Genomic DNA, 26,025 nt, shown 5'->3' on the forward strand with positions numbered 1-26,025 from the left:
AACACTCGATTGGTCCGATTGGGTAGAGTGGAAAACCCTTTCCTTTGGCTGGCGATCTTCTGGAGAATGTAGCTATCCATTTACCAGCACCGCTGTTGTTCAGGGATAATATTTCTTCTTGGCAAATTACAAAACACACTCGCGGACATAGTAAAACACTGTATTTAATAAAACTAACAATGACACAACACTACATTTATTCGACTTAATGCTAACAACTTTTGCTCTTAATACTAAACACGGAATAAAATTCTTGGACGTGCGAAGTCCACTACGCGCCTGTGATTCAGTTGGACGATCGGAAGTAACTAACTGTGGAATCTGAAGAAAAAGCTGGTCATCACCAGACCGATGATCATGATCTTCCGACAACGAATATCGAGAATGGAATTACGCTCCTCTTGAATATCCTCTATACTCGCGCCAGCATATCCACCACTGCAGTTTTAGATGGACCAGCTCTCTAGCCTTCTCACAAGCAACGATCAGAACTCTCACCATACTATCGCCTGCCGGAGATAGGGATAGACTCAGGTGGTTGTTTTATCGCACTTTCGCTTTCTGTCCACTCTTCATTCCTGCTCACAAAAACTGGAGCTGACCTGCCGTAGATGGTTTGCTGGACCGGAGGCAATCTTTTGTTTTGCAATCAGCAGCAGCAGATATAGAATCGCAGTTAACTAAGTGCACCAGGGTTGTAGTTTGGGGCGATAGGCGACACTGCTTCACAACATCCTCGCCCACCCAGGAATTGCTTCAATTTCTGAAATAAAATAGAATATCCTCTTCGACGGGAAAGAAAGTGGGAAGGTTGGGTTGGAGTCATACATTTCGTTAGCTGGTTGATGAATGCAGAAATGGTAAAACACACAACTTTTCTACTGGGCGTTTAAGGATTCCGGATGCCGTTTTCAGAGTAACCACCCTTACTATTTCATCTGTACCAGGATGGATAGCAATGATTCGGCCTAATTTCCATTTCATTGGAGGTTGGTTATCCTCCCGAATTATCACTAGCCCACCAACATCGATCTTAATTGATGGTTTCCATCGCTTATTTCTCCCCTGAAGCTGGCACAGATATTCACGCCGCCACCTCTTCCAAAAATCTTGCAGCAGCTTCTGCATCAATTGGAAGCGATCCAGTCGGTTCAGTTGGACATTTTCCAAATCAGGATCCGGTAAGCTTTGCAGACTTGAACCAATCAAAAAATGTGACGGTGTTAATGGCTCCAGATCGTTGGGATCGTCCGACATGGGCGTCAACGGTCTGGAATTTAAACAACCCTCTATCTGTATGAGCAACGTGGTAAAATCCTCGGGTGATAACGGCGTTTCTCCTACTACTTTCACAAGATGAATCTTGGCGGACCGTACCGCGGCCTCCCATAGGCCTCCAAAATGAGGAGCACTCGGCGGGTTAAAATGCCATCGTGTCCCTTGTTCCGAGCAGTGTCTCGTAGCTCGTCCAATTCCTTCAACTTGTTCCGCGCTCCAACGAAGTTTGTGCCATTGTCGGAGTACAAATCTTCGCATTTTCCTCTTCTGGCCGAGAATCGACGCAGGGCTTGGATGAACCTGTCAGTAGTCAGGTCCGAAACAAGTTCGAGATGCACCGCCTTGGTACACAAGCAAATGAACACAGCGACATACATTTTTACCACTGGGCGGCGAGGTGCTGGCCGGACAAAAAATGGCCCACAATAATCTACGCCGGTCTGAGAAAACGGTCGGGATACGGTAACACGTGGCGCTGGCAGCTCTCCCATAAACTGCTCGATTGATGATGGCTTCGCCCGAAAGCACTTCATGCATTGATGTACTACGCTTCGAACCACGCTTCTTCCTCCAAGCGGCCAGAAACGTAATCGAACAGTAGCCAATAATAACTGCGGCCCCGCATGCAGTAATTTTTCATGGAAATAACGTAGAATCAGCCTTGTAAGCTGATGGCGTGCTGGTAAAACCATCGGGTGCTTCGTATCCTCTGTCTCTTTCGAATGCGCTAGTCGTCCTCCTACTCTAATAACCTGATCCTCTGATATGTACGGGCTAAACCAACGCAGTGGCGACCTACTCGGAACAGAGTCTCCTTTGGACAGTGCCTTCCATTCCTCCACGAAAAATTCCTGCTGAACTCTCCATACCAAGTTGATTTCTGCTCCCTTCAGCTCCGCTGTTGTGAGGAACTTCGGTGGATTCCTATGATCTCGTGGTGTTCGCAGCAGATTCAGGTACCGTAACCAATAGGCAGTTCGCCTGACGAGCTCGATGTACGATGAGGATCGTCCTAGGTACCATTCGTTAAACTCCTCGACTGATGAGTTCATACATGCGACAGCTGTATGTCTCTTTTCCTTCTCCGCTTCAGCTCCGCTTGATAGCTCTGAAGATTCTGGCCAATTTTCGGGTTGCTTCTCCAGCCATCTCGGTCCATGCCACCAGAAATCGTTGTGCATGATCTCTTGCGGCATGAGGCCTCTCGAAATAAGATCGGCCGGATTTTCTATTCCTGGAACGTGCCTCCACTGTTCTGGATTTGTGAGCGTCTGGATTTTTGACACTCGATTAGCACTGTACGTAGTCCAGGTTGTCGGTAAGGCCTTGATCCAACGCAGGACACAGGTAGAGTCTGTCCAAAAATACACCTGCGTGGATATTTTTAATGAATCGAGAACCGTTATGAAGAGTTCCGCCGACAAAACAGCGCCGCACAATTCCAAACGTGGTATAGTTTGGCATTTTAATGGCGCCACTCGTGATTTCGACGACAGAAGGCACACCTTTACCATCCCTGCTGCATCTACACTTCTTAGGTAAACACAACATCCATATGCCTTTTCGGAGGCATCCGAAAAGCAGTGAATCTCCGTGGAAACAGCAGCAGGAACGAAGACGTAGCGGTCAATCCTGACTTCGTTCAACAGAGAAAGCTGGCCAAATAACTTCCTCCACGTCTCACCCACCGTCGAAGGTATGGGCTGGTCCCAGTCCAGCGCACGATCGTCGTCGTCCCTATATTTCCACAGCAGCTGCATCACAATTTTAGCAGATGTGATTGCGGCTCCGAGTAACCCCAAAGGGTCGAATAGCGTAGCTATAATCGAGAGTACCTCCCTTTTACTGTACTGCTGCCTTGGTCGCACCGGAGGAATGTTGAAGCTGAATTTCAGCTGATCACTCTTCGGCATCCAGATAAGCCCGAGGGTTTTGATGGACGGATCCGGGTCCAAGATGATTCCGTCCCCGCTTGAATCGCTAAACTTTCTTCAGGAGTCCTTCCAAGACCTTGGGGCTGTTGGATGCCCACTTTCTGAGTCTAAAACCGCCTTCTTCCATCATATCACTCAGCTGTTTCCGCAACTCACAGGTTTCTTCCACCGTGTCTGCTCCCGTGATAACATCATCCATATAGGTGTCTTCACTCGCCGCACGTGATCCGAGGGATATGATATTTCTCCATCCACCGCAAGCTGATTGAGAGTTCTTGTGGCTAAGTAAGGAGCTGGTTTAGTACCGTACGTAACGGTCTTCAATTCATATACACTGCTGCTGTCTTCAGAATCTGAGCACCACAGGATACACTGCAAAGCCCTATCCTCCAGGTTAACCCAAATCTGCCGAAACATCTTCTCAACGTCAGAAACGAGCATGACTCGCTTGGTACGGCTTCGCATAATGATTGATCTGAGATCATCCTGTATTACCGGTCCAGTCAGCAGCACGTCGTTGAGCGATACGCCGGACGATGTTGAGCAAGAGGCATCGAACACCACCCTGACCTTAGTAGTAGTGCTGTCCTCCTTGAAAACGGGATGATGCGGTAGAAAACACCGCTGTTTTGTTGTTAAGGCCGCCCCTTCGACCTTCTCCATGTGCCCCATCGACTCGTATTCCTCCATGAAATTGTGGTAGCTTTTGTGCAAGTTGGCATTTCTCGCCAGCCGTCGCTCCGTACCTTGAAGACGCCGGATCGCAATGTCCTTGGATTCGCCCAACCGTTGAATAGCGCCTTCCTCCTTCGGGAGTGTAACCGTGTACCTGCCATCGGGATTCCGTTGGACTGTATTTTGGAATAGGTCCTCACATCGTTTTTCCTCCTGTGAGAGTACCTTGACCGAACCAACCTCTTCGCTAGACCAGAACCTGGCAACTAGAGATTCTAGTTTCTCTGTTGCGGAAGCGTTGCAGGTAATGTGCAGATCCTGATGTGAATTGGATAAACCTCCACACACCACCCATCCGAAAACCGATTCGTTCAGCGTCGGCAATTGGTTGCCTAGGTTAATTCTTTGACCGGTTTCGAAGAAATCGAAAAATGATTCGATACCGAGTACCAAGTCCAGTCTACTGGACTCGAAGAAAGCGGGATCTGCCAGTTTGTTTCCTGGGGGTATCGACCAACCTTCCGTGCGCATTGTAGCAGTTGGCAGATTCACCGTTACGTTGGGAAGAACGAGAAAGTCCATTGCTTGCGAGAAAGGAGACACTCGCGACCGCACCACCGCTTGTATTTTGTATTTGACCTTGGTTCCTGCTTGACCGATTCCTCGCACCGATATATCCACCTTTTCTCTTTGGGTCTTCATCCGTTGACTCAGTCGCTCCGTGATGAAGTTGCTCTCTGAGCCCGAATCCAGTAAAGCGCGAGCAGGAAACCTTCCACCTTGATCATCTTCCACGACGATGACCGCAGTTGCCAGCAAAACTTGCGAAGAATATTGTTGAGCCGCACCAGAAACCGAAATGTCGGTGGCCGTCATATTGACCACCTGAGAGGAACCCGAACCAGAAGCTTCGTTGACTCCGGAGGACTCCTTTGGGATTGAAGGATGGTTGCCCCTAGCAACCGCTGCGACCTTTGCAGAACTATCCTTCTCCGACCTGAAACACACCAAAGTGTGGTGACGACCCTTACAATTCTTGCAATTGAACTTGGACTGGCACTCCTTGGACAAATGACCCACTCGGAAACAATTCCTGCAGAGGAAGTGGGTTTTCAGCAGGGCATCTCTGTCAGTCACCGACATCCGTTGGAACACGCCACATTGATGGAGGTAGTGGCTCTCCTTACATGCCACACATCGTGCTCCTGACGATGACTGCATCGTGCTGTAACTGGTCTTCGCTGTGGACTGCCTCTGCCTCTGAGGTTGTTGCTGCCACGATTGAGCACCCCTAGACTCAGCCGCCTTCGTTGGAAGCGACTCGAGAACACGAATCCTTCGCTGCAGAAACTCCGTCAGATCCTCCAAAGTATCCTGCTCCTTCGTGGATGAAAACTCCTCGCAAACTCGGCGGGTCACCGGGTCCAAACGATTGGTGAGAAGATTGACTAGCAGGAGATCCTTGTACTCCGCTCCGCTCGACAACCTGGTCAACACAATTCGTGTGCACAATTCTTTCGAACCCCTCAACTAGAACGTGCAACTCCGAAACCGACTCCTTAGAAAGCGAAGGAAGAGTAAAGAGCGACTGAACCTGCATTTTCTTAAGCTGCTTACTATTATTATAGCGCTTAGTAAGCGCATCCCACACGATCTTATAATTATCCTGCGTTATCTTTAGTGGATCGATTAGAGCCTTTAGTTCCCCCTGAAGACACCTTCAAATAATGAAATTTTTCCACCTCCGGTAGATCAGTCCGCCAGTGGATCAAGGAAGTGAATAAGTCACGGAAACTAATCCACTCGTCGATGTCGCCGTTGAATGACTGCAACTTGATCTGCGGCAGTCGCACATGGTCGAGGACACCATGCACCATCGAGTCGTTAGCACGCGTTGACTGATCCTGCTCCGGTAGACCCTGTAGCTCCTTCCCTTTGTTCGTGAGGGATGACTTCGAGCGGTAGAATCGATCGCTGTAGATAAGACGATCCTTGTTGAAGGTCTCATCATCCTCGTCGTAGTCGTCATGGCATTTGATCTCCACCAACGTCTCGCCGTACTTCTCCCAAAGTTCGCCAATCCTCTCTAAGCGCATGTTGACATCAGTCGCGGTGGTGGCCTCATCGTAACGTTGAACGAACTTCCAAATATCGTCCAGGTCAGCTTGAATTTCACCCAGCTTCACGACCAAAGCTTTCAACGATGTCAGCTTACGGGGTGCCATGATGATTGGAGTTACTCGCACATGTAGCGGAAAGAGAGATGAATGGTGTAGTGATCCCCGTGATTCCAAGCTTCGGCAGGCATATACTCGGTGTATTTACCTGGCACAGTGAAATGCGTCACCAATCCACATAAACAAAGCAGGAACACTGGGACTCCAATTGTTGATCGATAATGCCAGACGTCCAACAGCACAGCTTATAAACACGTTAACCGAGGGGGGGGGTGGGGATAAGGAACTAATGTAGTATCCAACAAGCCTGGCCACGGCAGGCCATATACTAGTGTATATTACCTTCAAAAACAAGTGGCTGTACCCAAACGATAATCCAACTCGTAGTTATATAATGTGGCACGATGGTGGTTATTGTTGCTCAACGTCAACGCAAAGAAGGCAGGAAATCAAAGAGGCAGAACAAGGTGTAATATCCAAATTTTATGCTTCGGCAGGGCATATACTGTGTTAACTCACCTGATCAACAAACAGTGGTGCTAAACCCTGAGCAGAGCAAAATCCCAAATCCAAAATCACAGTTCGCAAAATTCCACCAAGTGCTCTCAGCAAGTCGTCACAAATGATTCGTCGAAGAGGATTTAATTTATTTAAAACGTGCAGTCACTGTCGTCCTGCTTCGGTGACATATACCTTCTATGTGACTCACCTGGACAGATAACTGTTGCCGTGACCTCTTCTGTTCACTTGTAGTTGCTGATGTGGGTGGTTAATTAGCGGTAGATCCAATCTTCAAAAAACGGTCTAAACATGGTCGAGTTGAAGACAGTTCCGATTACTGCGCATTCGCTTGGGAAACACTAGATCGCCGCTCCAATAGTAAGGTGATGCTCCAACAGGTGAATATGAGGAAAACACGTCGAAAAATGGCGTTAGAATCTAGAAACTGATGCTTCGGCCGAACATATACTGAACTTGTTTAATTTACCTGGGAGATAAACCATCGCACTGGTTCAGTAATTCAGCAATTCCATAGGGGATGAAACTTCGACGCACGGTTTCGACGAATCCTTGGGCCAGTCTAACACCGCTGGGTGGATCTCACGTTGTGAAACGCTCCAGATCGACAGGAAATATCCTCCAAACACACTCCAATTATCATTTATCAAAGACCGCGCAGCTCACAGGCAGATTCACATGTGGATTTTGATGAAATTCCAGTTAGTAAAGGGTATTTCGTCCTCCCTTCGGCAGGACATATAAGTTGTTCCAACTCACCAACACAAGAAATCAATTCGATGAATGTCCAAACCGAGCCAATGCAGTTGGGATAATATGCAACCTCCAATAATTCCCTGTTGTGTAGCTTCAAAAAGACCAATTGTCCGCGAGTGTGATGGCGGGGTGGTAATTGTTCGCGCCCTGGGAATGGCGATCGCCTCCTTTATGCCTCCTTTAATGATGGCGCGAATTTGAGCGCAGTATGGCTCCAAGCAACCCTGATGGTATTTCCAGTGATCTCCTTTCGTGGTCCAGCCGTATCCGGTTCGAAGGACCAAAATGTTGAGGAACCGGGTAATTACCTCCTTCGAATTCCTAGGTGGCTCCCTAACACTCGATTGGTCCGATTGGGTAGAGTGGAAAACCCTTTCCTTTGGCTGGCGATCTTCTGGAGAATGTAGCTATCCATTTACCAGCACCGCTGTTGTTCAGGGATAATATTTCTTCTTGGCAAATTACAAAACACACTCGCGGACATAGTAAAACACTGTATTTAATAAAACTAACAATGACACAACACTACATTTATTCGACTTAATGCTAACAACTTTTGCTCTTAATACTAAACACGGAAAAAAATTCTTGGACGTGCGAAGTCCACTACGCGCCTGTGATTCAGTTGGACGATCGGAAGTAACTAACTGTGGAATCTAAAGAAAAAGCTGGTCATCACCAGACCGATGATCATGATCTTCCCGACAACGAATATCGAGAATGGAATTACGCTCCTCTTGAATATCCTCTATACTCGCGCCAGCATATCCACCACTGCAGTTTTAGATGGACCAGCTCTCTAGCCTTCTCACAAGCAACGATCAGAACTCTCACCATACTATCGCCTGCCGGAGATATGGATAGACTCGGGTGGTTGTTTTTATCGCACTTTCGCTTTCTGTCCACTCTTCATTCCTGCTCACAAAAACTGGAGCTGACCTGCCGTAGATGGTTTGCTGGACCGGAGGCAATCTTTTGTTTTGCAATCAGCAGCAGCAGATATAGAATCGCAGTTAACTAAGTGCACCAGGGTTGTAGTTTGGGGCGATAGGCGACACTGCTTCACAACACTGTGCATGTACCACCTGAAGCAACCGTGGCCTGTTAAGAACTGAGTCAAGGCAAAGTTTAGCTCTCGATGAGGTCTGCTAATCAACGCAGACACACTTGGGACTAGGCGATGTGTCCACCTTCCATTAGCCGAGTTGTTCCACTCCCTCTACCATTTTGCTACCGCTGCTGCTTTGATTTTCCTGCGAGCATTACCGGTACCCCTGAGGGCGTAGCACTCCTCGCCTTCCTTCACCACCAGTTTAATAGGCATCATGCCCGCGAGTACGCATACCGCCTTGCGAGATACGGTGCGATATGCGCTATTAGCCTATGTGTACTCTTCACTCCAGCTTTCGCACGTTGCAGTTTGCGCTCAACACCGACACCCAGACTGGACCTCCGTATCGCAGTATTGAAACCGCCACGCTTGCCAGAAGCCTGCGCTTGCTAGAGCCGTCTATCCATCATCCTCGATAGTGCCGCTATCGCCTTCGCAGCGCGCTTGCAGACGTAGTCTAAATGACTTTTGAAGCTTAACTTATCGTTTGAGCATCACCCCCAGTTGTTTAAAAAATCTCTTGGAGGTGATGTCGCAGCCACCGACTCTAATTGTCGCCTCCTGCACCGATTTCTGGTTGTTGATGACTATCATCTTCGTTTTATGATGCGCCAACTGTAGCTTCTTACTGCGCTAGCCAAGCCCTCGTCTGTCTCGTAGATCAATACTCGATTGTGGAAGTAGCTTCCCAGAACCTTGTACAGCCCTACCGGTACTCTTAGTCGAAGCAACGAGTTCGCGATCTCCATCCAGCACGCACTGTTGAATGCACTCCACACGTCGAGTGTTATTACTGCACAGTAACGTATACCGCGTCGCTTGCATTCCTGGGCGACCTCTGCAGTGTCAACAACCGATTCTATGGCACCTTGTAACCGTTCGCGAATTGTTTCGAGGTGATTTTAAAACACGGTGGCTTAAGCGCCACTCTCGAAGAGAGACCACCGGTCGTGTTCTTCGACATTTACAGACCCTTTACCCCTGGGGACCCTCGAACGGTCAAAATTTCTTACGCTTAGAATACTCTACTTTTTCCCACCTACCTGATCTCGTTCATCCCGCTGTACTGTAAACGAAAAGCAATCTACGAAGTGAACTCGAGAAACTGAATTACTAGCCACAGCCAACGCAATGGGAGTGAATTTTCCCAGCCCCGTAAAACGCAATACAAATTAAAAACTCAAGCTAACTTCGAATTACTACACAACATTTATTCTACTATTCGGATTGGACTATTTTTAACGGTATGGAATGGAGAAAAAGAGCTAAATCAACAAGCTCACATACCTGCGCAGGTTTTTGCTTCTCGTTGCACTGATGCGTTGGAAGTACTCCGCCGAGAAGATGGCGACAATGTCCTCCGACCAGGTTGTGGCGATGGCGGCCGATTTGCTTTGCCGCAGATGCTGCAGATTGGCGCGCAGCGATGGAGGTTGAGCTCGAGCGATATGGCCGAAACTAAAGATGCGGAGGGAGTGCCGGCTGGACGGAAGGCTTCCGATTTCGGAATCGAGAGTGGTCCGGAATAACCGTTCCCTCAAGCTAGTAGCTTCCTTTCCCTAACGACCCGGCTTCGCGTACCTTTGCGGTTCACCGAGAAAGGACTAAAAAGAAGACTACTAACCGTCGGTTCGGGTTCGGTCCAGCGTACGTTTATTGACGACGTATGGGGACCGCACTCTCGGGAATGATCCACGGGAATTGGCTTGGGGATCTTACCTTCGAGGGTTGATTGGCGACCGCCGAGTTTTCGCTTTATGACGAGCGACTTCACTCCTCCTCCGTTTAACTACCTTTACAGGCGGGCCTTAACGCACGCTCGAGCTCTCGATATCCGTTGGACGAAATGGCGGGCCCTGTAGACGCCACACGCATTCCCGTACTCGACTCCGGTCGAATACTCAAAATCCAGCCGTACCAAAAAGCGCAGTGCGCTGGAAAAGTCCAACGCGAATTCGTTTCATTAACAAAAACTTTACATTAAACATTACGCTACGTTAACTGTTAATTTTAGAAATTTGATTAAAATAGACACAGAATAATTTACTCCAATAATTCACTCCAATTACACTTTACCTATTAGTCAAACTAGCCAAACTCAACTTAAAATACTGAAAAACTTCGTAGCCTACTCGCAAACACTTCTAATTACCAGCCGTTCACTTAGGGAAATGATCGAGTTCTTGTCTGAATTTTATTTAAGAAACTTATCCTTTGAAAAGTCGTCAATTATTTTAAATTTGCGCCAAATAAATTTGAAATGGCGACAAAGAGTGCGCGCCTTCGGTGAGTCGATATAAACGAGCACATGAGAACACTACAACAGTACATGGTCAATTTCAATTTGGATAATAATTTAGTCAAGACACAAACCTCGTAATCGACATACAAATAAAAATTCAAATTTCTTTTCGTCCGGTTTGCAAATCATTTACGTAATGTAATGTTTCACTATTTAATTCTAAATAATTTTAATTTATGATTTTACTTAAAAAGATAAAAACGTCATAAACGTTACAACCTAGAGTAGACCGTCCTCTCCGAAAGCCGAATTGCTCGCTCGATAATTCTCCCGCCTCCTCCACGTATGGCGACAGCCTGTTTTGGATCAACTTCTCCAGCAGCTTCCCTACCGTGTCTATTAGACAGATTGGTCTGTACGCTGAGGGGTCTTCTGGTGACTTGTCCGGTTTTCTGCAGTTCCGTGATCGTGCCTTCTTCGGCATAGTTTCGTCACACGCTCGAGACAAGACCGCAACCAGTTCGTCGCCGCTCAAACTTTCCGTATTTTCTTCCAGACCCATAGCCTCTCTGAAGCTACCACCGTCAAAGTGGGCGACCTTCCAGTGGGCGGCCGGTAACCTCACCGTGGCAATCTGCGTCCCTTGCGGTCCTCTTCGCAGGCGGATGGACGCCTTTGCCACCACCACTTCACTTTGGTCTTTGACGGCCGAGGCTATCTGTTCCGATGTCGTGACCTCATCCAGCTGCTTACATTGGAGGATCACTTCGTTATGTAGAGCCTAGAGCCTCTCGCCTAGGACCTCCTGGGCTAGTGCTTCATATGAGGTAGTCCTTAAGTCCTGTGAGTCCTTCCTTAAGACAAGGATCATCTCGCCCGCTCTTGTCCTCCTTATACTGCGAACCTTTTTACGGGGGGGGGGGGCACCAGTTTCTTGACACTGCGCATCGCCCTGAGCACCCTTTCTCTGTTTTAATAAGCAGTGATCCACCCTTCTCGCTCTCGCCGCGCGCGTGTTTGCCGTTTTCTTCTTCGATTTCCTGGCTACCGTTTGCCAGGAACCGTCCGACCGCTGGTTTTCTTGATCGGGTTGGCTTCCCTCCTTCGGCCTTTCGCCCTTGCTTCCTTCTTACGCCGTTCTCCCGTGCTTGCATTTTTCGTGTTCGGGAGCCCGCTCTTCTGGTTTGCGCTCTCCCGACGCCTTCTTGCGTTCTGTGGATGGCGCTTAATGCCGGGCGAGTCCCTCGCAGCAGTCTGTGTGCTCTTTTCTGCTTTGCCACAGCCTTCCAGTCTAGTCGCAAGCCTTTCATGTTCCTTCTTAGGTTCAGCTTCAGGTCTCTAGACATACTGCCCCGTCCGTTGGTGAAGTCGATAATGTCATCGAGTTGCACCATAACGACGGTCAAGCTCTGCAGGACGCCACTCGACCCTATCTCCACCATACTGTGCTGCTGCTTGCCGACTATTGCCGCACCGTTATCGCTCTTCACGACGACTACTTCGCTACTTATGTCATTCAGCTCCATATCTCTCGCACTCGATACGTTGGGTGGAGATCTCTCCAAACCTCTTATTGCGAAGGGGTTCACTTCCGTTTCTTTGTTTGTCGGTTTGGCTGTATTCATGACTGTTGGCTCCCCCTTAGGGCTGCCCTCGAACCCAGCTGGAAAAGTCGCCTTTTTGATCCCATGGTTATGTTTGCTGATGCAGCGAGGCCATGCGGGGGTTGACACCTCGGTGTTCAGAGCCGGATCGGCGTAAGTTAGGAAGGAATCAACTGGTCCTACTCCCATCTGGTTGGTTAAGCCGGACGGCTGGATTGGGTCGGCTTTCCCCAAAGCCTACCACGGTTTTACGGGGCGAAAGGCAGCTGTGGCATTAGCCTAGTGGAATGACACAACTGTCAGCCCTTTTTTCATTGTATCTATCTCGATTTCCGCTCGTGTTCGTTGACATTGCCGTTTTCGGTGCTCCTGGGCTGGGTTGGGTCAAGGCAATTGAGCAATAGTTGCTGACTTCTAGCGGCATCGGTACATTTAGGAATGGGGACTACGTAGCTATGCTTCCAGCCTGCAGGAATGTTTGAAGTGTTCCTTGTAGAAGTGCGGCTTTGCCACTGGCGGGGGGGGGGGAGCTTTTTAAGCATTGATTAGCCCAACTCGGTGCCTGCCTAGGATGTGGTAAGGTTTGACAGTGGGCTCTGTTAAACATCTATAAAAAGCTGCATGTATCCGCAAGTAGACTCCGCAAAAGCGTCCGTGTGCCGCTCAAAGCGCACAAGCCCAAGTCCTGGTGTTAAGTGGGACGCTAAACAGACCTGACACGACGGCCCTCCGACGAGACAGGAGGTTTGCGCAGGCCCAATAAGCCGCCTTTAAAAACAATCATTACGAACGACACAGAAGATAACACGACTCGATACAATCGGCAACGAACAAAGGATCACGATTGGAAGCTTGGAACATGGAACTGCAAGTCGCTAGGCTTCGCAGGTTGCGACAGGATAATCTACGATGAATTACAACCCCGCAACTTCGACGTCGTAGCGCTGCAGGAAATCTGCTGGACAGGACAGAAAGTGTGGAAAAGCTGGCATCGAGCGGTTACCTTCTACCAAAGCTGCGGCACCACAAACGAGCTGGGAACCGACTTCATAGTGCTGGGTAAGATGCGCCATCGTGTAATTGGGTGGCAGCCAATCAACGCAAGGATGTGCAAGCTGAGGATAAAAGGCCGTTTCTTCAACTATAGCATCATCAACGCAATGCCCACACGAAGGGACACCCGACGACGAGAGAGAAGCGTTCTACGCACAGCTGTAGCAGACATACGATGGATGCCCACTGCGGGACGTCAAAATCGTCATCGGTGACATGAACGCACAGGTAGGAAGGGAGGAAATGTATAGACCGGTCATCGGACCGGATAGTCTGCACACCGTATCGAATGACAACGGCCTACGATGCATAAACTTTGCAGCCTCCCGCGGAATGGTAGTCCAAAGCACTTTCTTCCCCCGCAAAAGTATCCACAAGGCCACATGGAAATCACTCAATCAAGAAACGGAAAACCAAATCGACCACGTTCTAATCGACGGTAAATTCTTCTTCGACATCACGAACGGACGCACTTATCGCAGTCCGAAAATTGAATCCGACCACTACCTCGTTGCAGTATGTCTGCGCTCAAAACTCTCGACGGTGTACAACACGCGTCGGAGTCGAGCAACTAGGCGCAGCGTCTCTTGAAGATGTCTGGAGAGATATTCGATTCGCCATTGGAAGCACCACAGTCGCACGATGCCCCGGGGTCAGATAAACGGCTGGTATAACGGCGAATTTGAGCAGCTAGTTGAGCTGCAACACTGCACGATGGCGAACGAGGCACGATACAAACGGGCGCGGAACAGACAAAACTCGATTTTCGGAGGAAAAAGCGCCAGCAGGAAGATCAAGACCGTGAAGAGACGGAACAACTGTACCGCGCCAATAAAACACGAAAGTTCTATGAGAAGTTAAACCGTTCACGTAAGGGCCACGTGCCACAGCCCGATATGTGTAAGGACATAAACAGGAACCTTCTTACGAACGAGCGTGAGGTGATCCAAATGTGGCGGTAGCACTACGAAGAGCACCTGAATGGCGATGTGTCAGCCAACGGTGATGGAATGGTAATGAACATAGAAGCACGTGCGCAGGACATACGACTTCCGGCTCCTAATATCCAGGAAATCCAGGAGGAGATCGGCCGGCTGAAAAATAACAAAGCCCCTGGCACTGGCTAGAGCGCTGCACTTGGTAATTATCAAGGATTGGGAGGTTGAGGTTCTGCCGCAGGAGTGGATGGAAGGTGTCGTGTGTCCCATCTACAAAAAGGGCGATAAGCTGGATTGTAGCAACTACCGCGCAATCACATTGTTGAACGTCGCCTCCCAAATTTTATGCCGCCGACTAACGCCAAATGCAAGAGAGTTCGTGGGGCAGTACCAGGCGGGATTTATGGGTGAACGCTCTACCACAGATCAGGTGTTCGCCGTACGCCAGGTATTGCAGAAATGCCGCGAATACAACGAGCCCACACATCATCTATTTATGGACTTCAAAGCCGCATATGATACAATCGATCGGGACCAACTATGGCAGCTAATGCACGAAACGGATTTCCGGATAAACTGATACGGTTGATCAAGGCGACGATGGATCGGTGATGTGCGTAGTTCGAGTTTCAGGGCATTCTCGAGTCCTTCGAAACGCGCAGAGGTTACGGCAAGATGATGGTCTTTCGTGTCTGCTATTCAACATCGCTTTGGAGGAAGTAATACGAAGCGAGATCGACGATTTTCACGAAGTCCGTCCAGTTATTTGGTTTCGCGACGACATTATATTATGGCACGTAACTTTGAGAGGATGGAGAAGCCCACATCAGGCTGAAAAGCGAAGCTAAACGGATTGGCTTGTCATAACACGTCGAAGACGAAGTACATGATAAGAGCGCTCAAGAGAGGACAATGTAGCCACCCACCACGAGTCTTTATTGGTGGCGACGAAATCGAGGTGGTTAAAGAATTCGTACTTGGGCTCACTGGTGACCTCGATAACGATACCAGCAGAGAAATTCGGAGACGCATCATGGTAGAAATCAGACTTTGAATCCGAGCGCTCCGATCGAATAAGTTCGCCGCCGTACCAAACTGCTATCTATAAAACGCTTTTGACCGGTAGTTCTCTACGGACACGACACTTGGACGATGCTCGTGGAGGTGGGGTGCAGATGGCGGACGGTACGTGGAGGAGGCGAATGAACCACGAGTTGCATCAGCTGTTGGGAGAACCATCCATCGTCTCACCGCGAAAATCGGAAGACTTCGTGGGCCGGCACGAGCAGAAAGCCAGAATGTCGGACAGTAATCCGGTGAAAATGGTTCTCGACAATGATCCACGGGAACAAGAAGGCGAGGTGCACACGCAAGGTGGATCCAGGTCAGGTGGAGGACGATTTGCGGCCCACAGCAGACTCGTGGTTGGCGATGCAGCCATGACGAGCTGAATGGAAGACTTTTATGTACGGTAGGCCACTCCGGCCTTAGTCTGTACCAAAGAAGAAGCCCAACTTGTCTGGACCCGCTGATTTCTTTCTCGTTTTGTAAGGCGAATTCAAGCTCCTCCATAGAAAAGGGTCTATAAACACGTTCGTGGGACCGGGGAGCAATTCAGCTCGTCAAGAAAATCCTTCCAGACTTCATCTTTGGCTCCTGGATGGTTTTGCGGTATGCGCTGCAGATTGCACGGTAAGATTCAGGGTTTATCCTTCGGTGACCGTCCGGTAGCTTCTATTTCGCCCTTTTCTTTCCTTGCTTTCCTCAATGGTGCCTGCGATATGCGGTTTTGCGCGCTAGAGGAACGTTCACCACACACATATGTAAGCCACCTTTGATGACATGCGCACCTGCATGACAATCAATGTCAAAGTGCACAACCCAACTCAAATAGCGATCTTATATAAAAGTTCATTCAATCATTGTATAATGTTCTGTGGAATTGATCTTCGTTGAGCTCAAACGGAAGAGTGACGTAGATGTATTTTCCTATGTATTTTGGTTGAAACCCCTACTAAACATCAAATCAAAAGCGCCAGCTTATGTAGCAAAGTAAAGCTTAAAATTTCAGATTTTGATTTTCTCACCCAAGGCACAATCCTGGGCGGTGCCCAGTAGAATTCGACAACTTTTTTTCCCCATACAACTGGACCAGTCTACTGCAAACTAATACGCTTGGTTAAAAAAAGTTATTGAATCGAGTTTGTATAACCAAAAATATTCCATAAATCATGAACTGAATTCCATCTCTTTTGGTTTTAAATTCAATCAATTGTCCATTATCAAAACAGTTTATACATCTTGTCATAAATAATTAAGCCTTTATAGATTATTGTTAATTCATTGTTTCGATTTCCGATGGTCGTTATAATTACTGCATCTACAAATTGGTATTCATATGTTCCAATCATTTTCACCGATACCATTGACCCTCGCGTACGTAACACAGAAAACCCTCACAAATGGGTTACACTTTCATCATCGCATCTGACCGAATCAAACCCGTGTTTTCCGCCATTCCGTAATTTATGTATCGAAATTGAAAATATGCTCTTGCAAATACGCATATTCCGTACACATTTTTATCATCGCGCCAGGTCCCATCCCAAAAAGCAAACAATCAATTACACCCTGCCGATCATATACAGAGAAGCCGGTTAGCTGAATCGACTGAAAGTGCAACAACGAGGGTTTTATACCTATGAATTATTTTTATTTCGAATCAACAACTGACGACGACGCCACGACTGCTGGAAACAGCTTTATTATTGTGTGCAAAAACTGGACCAAATCTGTATATATAATCATTCGACTTTCACTAGAACTAGACAGCGCATCTTCAAATAGGTTTACAAGTTTAATCAAAGCATCGCAATTCCATTACAAATTGGACGAATAAAATGAAACCGTGATTGGTATACAAAGGTAAACTTTATTTTCCTAATGTTAACGTGTCGTCTACACCCAACCAGCGTCTGTTAGATTTTCACACATTTCTGTATAAAGCTACCAAACCTGTATAAGAACTGGGCACATGCAAAAATCAACAATCAGGATCAGTTTAAATAATTGGCCTAACTTCCATTTAATGATACAACCTAATTTCAAAATTCAATGTTACTCAGCCGATTTCAATTGATTTTCAAATTATTTTCTTTGTCTTCTTTGTCCAAAATGGTTCTTGTTTGACGTTTTCAGACGCCGTCTAAATGAATCCTATTCTGTTTTCGGCTACTACGATTGCTGATTCAAGAAAAACTGTGAAACGGCAATATTTTAGTTTTAGAAAAAAAGCAATAATTTGACTACATTTATTTGTAATTTTTACGCATTTATAGGTATAGCACAAAGACCTAAATTAAAAGGACAAACGTCGTTTCCGAAACCGTTGTAATCCTTCTTATTGACTTCAACAGAAACATGCTTATACTTCTTCGTGCAATTTGTTGAATTCAACTACAATAATCACTATAAAAGAGCATCAACCATTTCGCAGATTGGAATTCAATCAATTCCATTTTCCATAAATACCATAATAAATACTCTCGTAATACCATCATCATCATTTTCATTCCACAAACCCACATCCTATACACACTCTGGTATGCCGAACCACATTGTCCCATAAGCTAAAAAAAGCAATTCTCAGATAAACCTACATTCACACATCAAACAAAAAACACAACCCCAACGACGGACGGCGTAATGTGAAATTTATCGAATTTAATAAAACCTACATCCGATTGGAAAGCTACAAATAAACAGCCAAACACCCTCGAAACCCCTTCCGGTCAGGGCACAACAATGCGAAAAAAATAAAACACTAACAACAATTTTTGGCTCATATTATACCCATTCGTCTAAATCGAAAACCCAGCAGCTCGCGATATACCCCTCGCAGAACGAGGATCCGGTCAAGAACGCGAACAAACGTGGTCAGAGAAAAAAGTCATTTCAATTCGGTAAAAAAAAATTAATGAAAAGCAAATTAAACGAAAACACTCGAACGTCAGGGCGCTAATTTATTTGCACCACAATTTGAAACCAAAAAAAAGTATCTATTAACCTTCAGTTAGTTAGATTTGTTCTGTTTCCGTTTTAGATCACTTTGAGTTTCTATCGCATTTTATGCATCACTAGAGACCGACGAACTTCGTTTCGCTAAAATTGATTTATTTTCTGATTAGATCTCAAGTTATGAAGAAATTGGTGTTTCATTTGTATGGGAGCCCCCTTTCCAAAGCGGGAGGGTCTCGAACCATCTTAGGAACCTTCCCCCCCAAAACCTCCACATACAAATTTTCACTCGATCGGTTCAGTAGTTTCCGAGTCTATAAGGCGACAGACAGAAATTCATTTTATATATAGATTTTCTTTACGCATTGCTTCTGCGATCATTGATATCCCATTTGACTAGATTGGAGTTCCAAATTAATTTATCCTCTTGATTTTTGTACATTCTTAGATTTACAATCGAATTCATCATTTTGTAATTTTCATTTTTGTTAGTTAAATGATATCGATTCGCCTGCGGCTTCACTGGCATCAAATTATATAACCCCGAATCAGAAACCAACTGCATGCAGTATTTACAAGCATAGAATCAAAACACCATGCAACCACCACGTCTTTTCTGAAAATATCAAACCATAACACCCTCGCCTTCCATATTCATGAATCACTGCGATTAGTTGTTCCAAATGGACGAAGAAAATCGGTTACCAATCGGAACTAATCACGCTTCTTCATTGGAATTCAAAATTGAAAACAAATGTTCACTGCCCTCCATTACTTTCCCGCGCTACTTTTGCTACGATATGTATAGTCCCGCAAACTCACATTCAAATACGGTATTCTTAAATACATTAACCATCTAAAGTAGCTAGTTTCCCTTCATTTTCCTAAGCAATGTTTCATCTTATAAAATGTATAACCGTCGTAATAATTTATCATTTCACAACAGTTGACTCAAAATAAAAAATATTTACCTTTGTGGTTTCTCCTTTGATTGACACTTTAATTTTACTTGAATATTCTTTATTTTTCTACTAGGATCTGTCGACTACTGACACCAGCAGACGAACCCTATTCTATGCAATTTCTTTAGTTGATGATGGAAGTATTCCAAAAAAGGCAACACGTTTTCAGTAGTACGCACTCTGAATCGCGAAGCATACAAGCCTACGTTTTCTCTATGAGACTATTTCTACATTTCTCAAATGTTCCACTGCCAACGACTACGCCTCGAGAGTACTCAGTGGTTTTCAAGAGGATGCGTAGGAATCTCCTATACGTCCACCGGTACAGTCTTTGACAGATATCACATCAACTTGCAGTGTCGGGCAATGCAATTTCCGAATGTGTACTTTCTTGCCATTTGAATGTTCAAACACTTGCCTTTGAACTGGCGCATCACAGCAAGAATGCGTAGCAAATTAGCAATTTTGATCTGAATTGAAATTAAAACCGAAATAATTTTCCCAAAGAATCCACTGCATATTCGATATCCTGGATTATGATGGCGATTTTATTAATGAATTTCCACGGAAATTCATCTCATCTTCAAGACTTTTCAAATGATTTTTTAATGAGCATGGGCATGATTGACCGCCACGTTTTGCTACTCCGTTATTGATGAGCCAGCTGTAATTACAGAGAACCAATAGATGAAGTTTGGGACTAACATCATCTTCGATGTAATAAGAACTGGTGACCAAAATAACAATACCAGCGCCGCCGCGTCGAATGGCATCAATTAAGAATAGGTAGGAAATTGTTGACGTGATACTCGCTTTGATAGAAGCCGAGTCATCTGCACTTCCGAGAAATCACTGGGATTTGGATATATGGGGTGAGTAGCGTTCAGGGTTCGTTTTGGTAAACGGTCTGCCGTGTATAGCGTGTATTTGATTTAATATAAACAATCAAAAACCTAAATATTAATTATCGACCGCATTACACGGATGCGAACTAAATTTTCACTTTCTATTTAACTTTCTCACCCGCACAAAGAGACATTTTCGGTAACCGGCCGATCTTTGAGTATGGAATCTGAAACACAAAACATGCACTGAACTACAGGATTTTGTTTTACACGATTTTTTCGCTTTTTTTGTGTCTTTATTAAAGACTTTCAGCCCAGGCTGGCTCGTCTCTTTTTTTCTCGTTTTTTGATCTTGAGACTTCAATTTACCTCAAAATCTTCGCAACATGTTTCAAAAATCCAGCATAAATCAAAAAATCATATGATAATTAATATGCGTTAAACATTTAGGATGAGTGGAAAATTGAGAAAGTAAATCGATGTAAAAACAGAATCCAGTGTAATTAAAGCTCGACCCACTTACTATTCGGCCGTTTCTTTCCAAACTGCGGCGCCTCTGGTGGCCTACTGAAAGTAAAATACATCACATCGTTGTGGAAGGTTTGTTTAATTTATGGTGAAAGTTTCATCAGTAGATCTCGTTCAAAAGTTATCGAAAATGGAACGAGAGATGGGAACAAATTTTGCACATAACGTTGAAAATCCAACATGGTCAGGAGGAATGATTTCAAAGTATCTAAAATTACCGAAATTGACTGTAAAAACTGTCAAACGTTATCGGAAATACTATTGCTGGATCGCGTAGAACAAAACAATCGTAGAAGTTGAACTTACGACCAAACTACAAGTGAAAGTCTCCAGAGCAGTTCGAACCATTTTGGGATTTCCTTGCGTGATTTAGCGAAAAGGTTCACTGCGCCCACAGCACAGCTCAAATAATCTGTTGGCGCGAAGGTTTCAAGTCGTATGATGTCAGTAAGCGTCCCAGCAGGACCCTGAAACAGATCCTGGTTGCCAAACATCGCGCAAGAATGCTGAGCAAGTTCTGACAAATGATGTATTTTAATGCGATGAAACCTAACTTTAAAGGACTATTTCTGCTTTATATTGGTCGTTTGATTGCGCTATTCAAATTAATTCATAAAAAATATTATAGACTGACAAGTTGAAGCAATTAATTTAAATTGACTTTCAATCTCGGGATACAAGTTTTACCTTGCCAAACGAAAGGGTAATGCCCAGGAAAATTCAAATATGTCTATGCAGGCAGATTGCACAAAATTGATGGTATGTCAAAGCATCTGCAGTTGTGGAGAAAACAAAATTTTCATCACTGGAGCGACCATAAGGGCAAATATCAAGGAAGAGTGTCTTCAGAAGCGATTTTGCCATCCATTCAATCACGACTGTCGGTGTTGCTTGTAGCACAACAAGCTGCCATTACAGACGGGAGCAGGATGTAATGGAATGGTATGAACCGAATGAAATGACGTTATTGAAAACTATCAACCCACAACACCCAAATTTTCGTCCCAACGAAAATAAGAGCAATTATCAGAAACTTGAAATGCTGCAAACAATCAGAAAACCATCTTATATGGAAGTGATGTGAAAAATGGCAGATCAAGTTGACCGTTCTACTGTACAAATAATAACAGTGGTATTGAGAGAAAATCAGAAAATTCATCCAGACCAATGAATAATTTTTCGATATTTTTTCCTTCAAAGTTTACTAAATTCCTGTATAATAAAACCTGAACCACCTTTTATGTACTTTTTGGCAAAGAAATGTCTAATTTCATGCGACCAAATACTAAGTGGATCAAGCTTTAATGTTTACCGCCGAGTAATGCAGAACACAATATTTCGGCGAATCGCGTAATCGTTATGCTGTCCGAAACGAGAAAAACGCACTCTGAAATGATTTTTTAAAATTTGCACAAGTATTTACAAAAATGCTTGGGATTTTTAAAATTTTTCCGAATTTCCAAAGGTTTTTTATTAAATTACAAAGAAAATTTTGCTCTTTCGAAAAGCGCGCAGATACATATATTGGATAAATTGAAAATGTTAATGTTTATAAGAATAAGCAATACTCTGGGATCTAATCCAAACACATATATCCAATAACTTTTCCCTTTATTTATGTAAATTTTTAAATTTATAGTTTTTCACTCGTCGAGTACCAAGGCCAGGGCACTTGGCGGGGGAGGGCAGGATGGCCACCCTCAGGTCAACTGGGACCTTCAATGCAAATTTAATTCGAATATAATATTAACACTATAAAATTTGAGTAGAATGGTTAATGATTAAAAGTGGTCGGCGAGAGAACTATGACGTAACATAGCAGACAACAAAGTTGAAATAATCCAACTACAGGAAAGGAAGCACGGAAAATCTGGTAAACCTTGGTAGTAATAAATAGGTCCAGTGACGAATGATACGCTGCTCTCCGGAGATAATTTAATAGGCAGGAAGACTCACCCAAAATGTCGCAGTCAAGCCTCTTATTCCCTCTGGCCATTCGATTTCGAAATGGAAATTCCGACGATGTTCAATATATCCGACCGTATTAAGTATACAGAACGCCGGAATTAATTAAACAATAGCAGAACGCTGGATATCAGCTTCAAAGCGCTGAAATGTTGAAATCAGCATATTCGTTCTTGCATTGCTGCAGTAAAAGACCAGGAATTAATGGATTGCGATTGAAGCGAAATTAATGAAATTGGGGTGTTGCCTCCAGCTGACCTTGTTGAAATCGGTGGTTAATGTTGCAATGGACTCAGAACCGGTTGGGTTCCGGAGCTACCCGAAAGGAATGTCCAAAGCCTCGAATTGTGAACTTGCTCCCAAGATTGATCTCGGGTCCCAATGGCCAAATATGTGGTTGTATAGGCCCTCCATCTTTTGAGAATGTGTAGAGGTCGCGATGCTAGCAGGTATCCGTAGGTATCCCTGAGCCTGATATTTGGGCATCGACGACATAATTTCCACGGTGTTGCAAACATCACAAGACGTCGCAGGTTGTATGAAAAGGCTCCCGTCGATGTTATGCGAGAGCCGTTTGTGTCAGTTCGGAGCCGGGAGATGATTTGCTGTTCTTTGAGATTAGATAGGTCTGTCCATGCCGATGTGGTCCCTTTAATTTTCCGAAGGTATCCGGAAGTTATGACAATCGGAAATTTCCAGTTTCTCGTACAGCTTACCTTTCAGTTTTTACGCCCCAACGGACGGATGACCTAAAACGCTGGTTCTGATATCCGTCTCCGGCAAGGATCTGCCGTGATGTTTCCAGGCACTCCGCAGTGCTTAGGCTCATCGCTCTGGAGTACGGAAATAACGCTGACATAGTCGGACAGGACGAATAGGGTTTTGCTTGATGGATGGGTGGCGGCGATGAAAGCCGCGGCTGCTTCAGCCGAAAAGATGTTGCACATATCCGGAAGGCTGTTTGACGGTGAAGTCAGTCCGAACCTCAATGCCGACTCCACGGCCGAAACCGACCATCCGTAAACCTGTGTTCATGGTTGGGGATTCACTGTTAAGAGCTCGGACACCGACCTTCTAAAGACCGAATTGTCACCTACGGTTGCTTGCTTGGAGCTATTTAAAGTGACTGTTGAGGTACCAGCTCCTCGATCCATCCAGTGGACTCGCGCTACTGGGGAGACCGACGCCGGCCATCGATGCGACGAGGTTTAGACAAGATCCGAAACAGTTTGACGCTGGTCCGGCACTATTTTAACTTCTCAGGAGGGAGGAACGAAAGGCGGTCAATGAAAACTCTGAGAACTTATAAATGTTTTTGTTGGGGATGGGCTGGTCACCCAATTGAAGGCTCGGTCCAGATAGTTGATGTCTCCACCTGCAGACGTATCCTCGTACACATTTGCTGGCTGTCGTAGTAAAACCTGAGTTAGCCAACGGAGGACAGCACCGGCCGCAGATTGTGCCTTGGTCCAGTACGAACGGGCATGTCGCCGACGACGACCTACAGAATATCGTCTGCATATACGTACGGTAAAATATTCTGAAAATTAGCCACGATGAAATCCTTACTGAATGTAAAATTTGGTAACAAATGTGTACTAAATCGTAATTTTCAATTTCTGTGATGTAAACGATAAAATCGTCGATATTTCCATTCAACATGACTTAATTTTACATGCGTCTAACGGAAACCTTGTTGTGAGAACGTCATAAAACAAATCCCATTCCATTTCTCACAAATCGCAGCTGGCGCTTATTTTATTCATATAAGCATCAATCAAATTGAAATATTCGGATGTTTGTACAAAGTGGCCCTCATAACGCATTTGCTGTAACTCAATGATTTTATAACATCCCTTCGAGAATCTCTGATGTATTCAATATACTGAGACTCAAACATTCGCGTCTCGAAGAAGTTTCTCTGCATGTAAATTTAAGTTATCGTTCAGTCTGATGAAGAATAATCAAATCGACAGAACGCAACGATACTCTTTAGTCGCTCGCTTTCAAGAACTGAAATGCACGAGTGGCTCGAGGTGGCCCCTCACTCTGTGGATTGAAGTTCTATTCCATGTGGTCGCATTTTTTATTCTTATAAATATAAACTCGTAAATTACAGCACGTGTAAATTTAAAATAACCTATAACCTTACGTTGCTTAACACGGAGTCAATTGTTACATCTACTTGAACGAAATTTACAGGTTTCGTTCGAACTGTAGATATATGTTGAGGAGGAACGAACACCCGTTCATAGCCACGAGGTACAACGTGATGGCTAGAACGGATCCTGTGAAGCACCTGTTTCCTCCTCGAACTATGATTATCAATCATAACGAAAAGAGCGCCCTGTGAGAAATTACAAAAGCAAGGAAGTTGCCGGAAATTCCGGGTCAAGTCCTGTTGCAGGCCTTGGAGATATCCGAAACTAGATCCACGTGCTTGCCGTCGTTGTAGGCGTTCTCAATACATCTCCCAGGTATGCGAAATGTTTTCCGTGCCGTATGCCGGTCGGAACGCGTGTTGCGAAACCGAACTTACCTTCGGCTTCTAATTTATCCCTCATACGACAGTTCACTAATCTCTCAACGACATTGGAGACACTGCTTATTGATTATACAACTAATCGCAATTTAGTCCTTTGGGTTGTTTTTCTTATTAGGTTAAGTGGAAGGAAGTGAGATGTTCGAAATAAAAAGTGGTTGGAGAAAGTGAGAAGAGAAGTGTGAAATAAGTGTCCGAAGTGAGTCTGAGAAATGAAACTGGTGAGAAGGATGATAATTAGCGGTAAAGCGAAATCTTTAGTTAGAGGAAAGCGGTGAGTGGTGAGATATAGAACAGAAACAAGAAGTAAGAAGGAGATCACGGAAAAAGAAGAATAAAGAAGAAGTAAAATGAGGAGAAAGGAATAAGGATGAAAGAAGAAGAAAAATACGGAAGAAAAGAAGTAAAATTTAGGATTGAAAGGAAAAAACGGACGAAGTAAGAAGGCATATGAAAAATGGTAAAAGAAAAGAGGAAGTAAAATGAAGGAAGAAGAAAAAGAAAAGAAAAGAATAACAAAGAAGAAGAAAAAATTAAGTAGAGAAGGAAGTAGGAAGAAGTTGGAAGAAGGAAAAAAAATAATAGGAGAGACAAGAAAAAGGATTAAGAAAGAAGACATACATAAATTGAAGAAGGAAGAAAGGCAAAGAGGAATAAGAAAAGAAAGCAGAAGGAAAAGGAAGAAGAAGAGGAAAAGGAAGACGAAAAGGAAAAGGAAGGGAGAAGGAAGAGAAGAAGAAAAAGAGTAAACAAAGAACAAGGAAAAGGAAGAAGCGAAGGAGAAGAAGAAGGACTAAAATGAAAGAAGATTGAAGAAGAAGGAAGAAGGAACGAAAGCAGAAGGAATAAAAAGTAGGAAGAAGAAAATGGAAAAAATGG

General features: G+C 45.0%; 1 protein-coding gene across 1 annotated transcript; it reads right to left on the reverse strand.

Moving 5' to 3' along the window:
• Window positions 1–1,349: 1,349 nt before the first annotated feature.
• LOC134204019 (uncharacterized) lies at window positions 1,350–5,487 on the reverse strand. The gene is made up of 5 exons (XM_062678855.1): window positions 5,482–5,487; window positions 3,518–5,417; window positions 3,311–3,473; window positions 2,967–3,267; window positions 1,350–2,648 (listed from the first exon to the last, which is right to left on the reverse strand). The coding sequence occupies exons 1-5, from the start codon at window positions 5,485–5,487 to the stop codon at window positions 1,350–1,352; spliced, it is 3,669 nt and encodes a 1,222-aa protein (XP_062534839.1).
• Window positions 5,488–26,025: the final 20,538 nt, after the last annotated feature.

The sequence above is a fragment of the Armigeres subalbatus genome, unplaced genomic scaffold (assembly GCF_024139115.2).
Source record: "Armigeres subalbatus isolate Guangzhou_Male unplaced genomic scaffold, GZ_Asu_2 Contig344, whole genome shotgun sequence".
Lineage (NCBI taxonomy): Eukaryota > Metazoa > Arthropoda > Insecta > Diptera > Culicidae > Armigeres > Armigeres subalbatus.

Coding starts and splice junctions, on each gene's coding strand:
- LOC134204019 (XM_062678855.1), bottom strand. Junction 3,268..3,310: donor GGCGGTTTTAGACTCAGAAA/GTGGGCATCCAA, acceptor GGACTCCTGAAG/AAAGTTTAGCGATTCAAGCG. Junction 2,649..2,966: donor ACCAGCCCATACCTTCGACG/GTGGGTGAGACG, acceptor ATATCCACGCAG/GTGTATTTTTGGACAGACTC.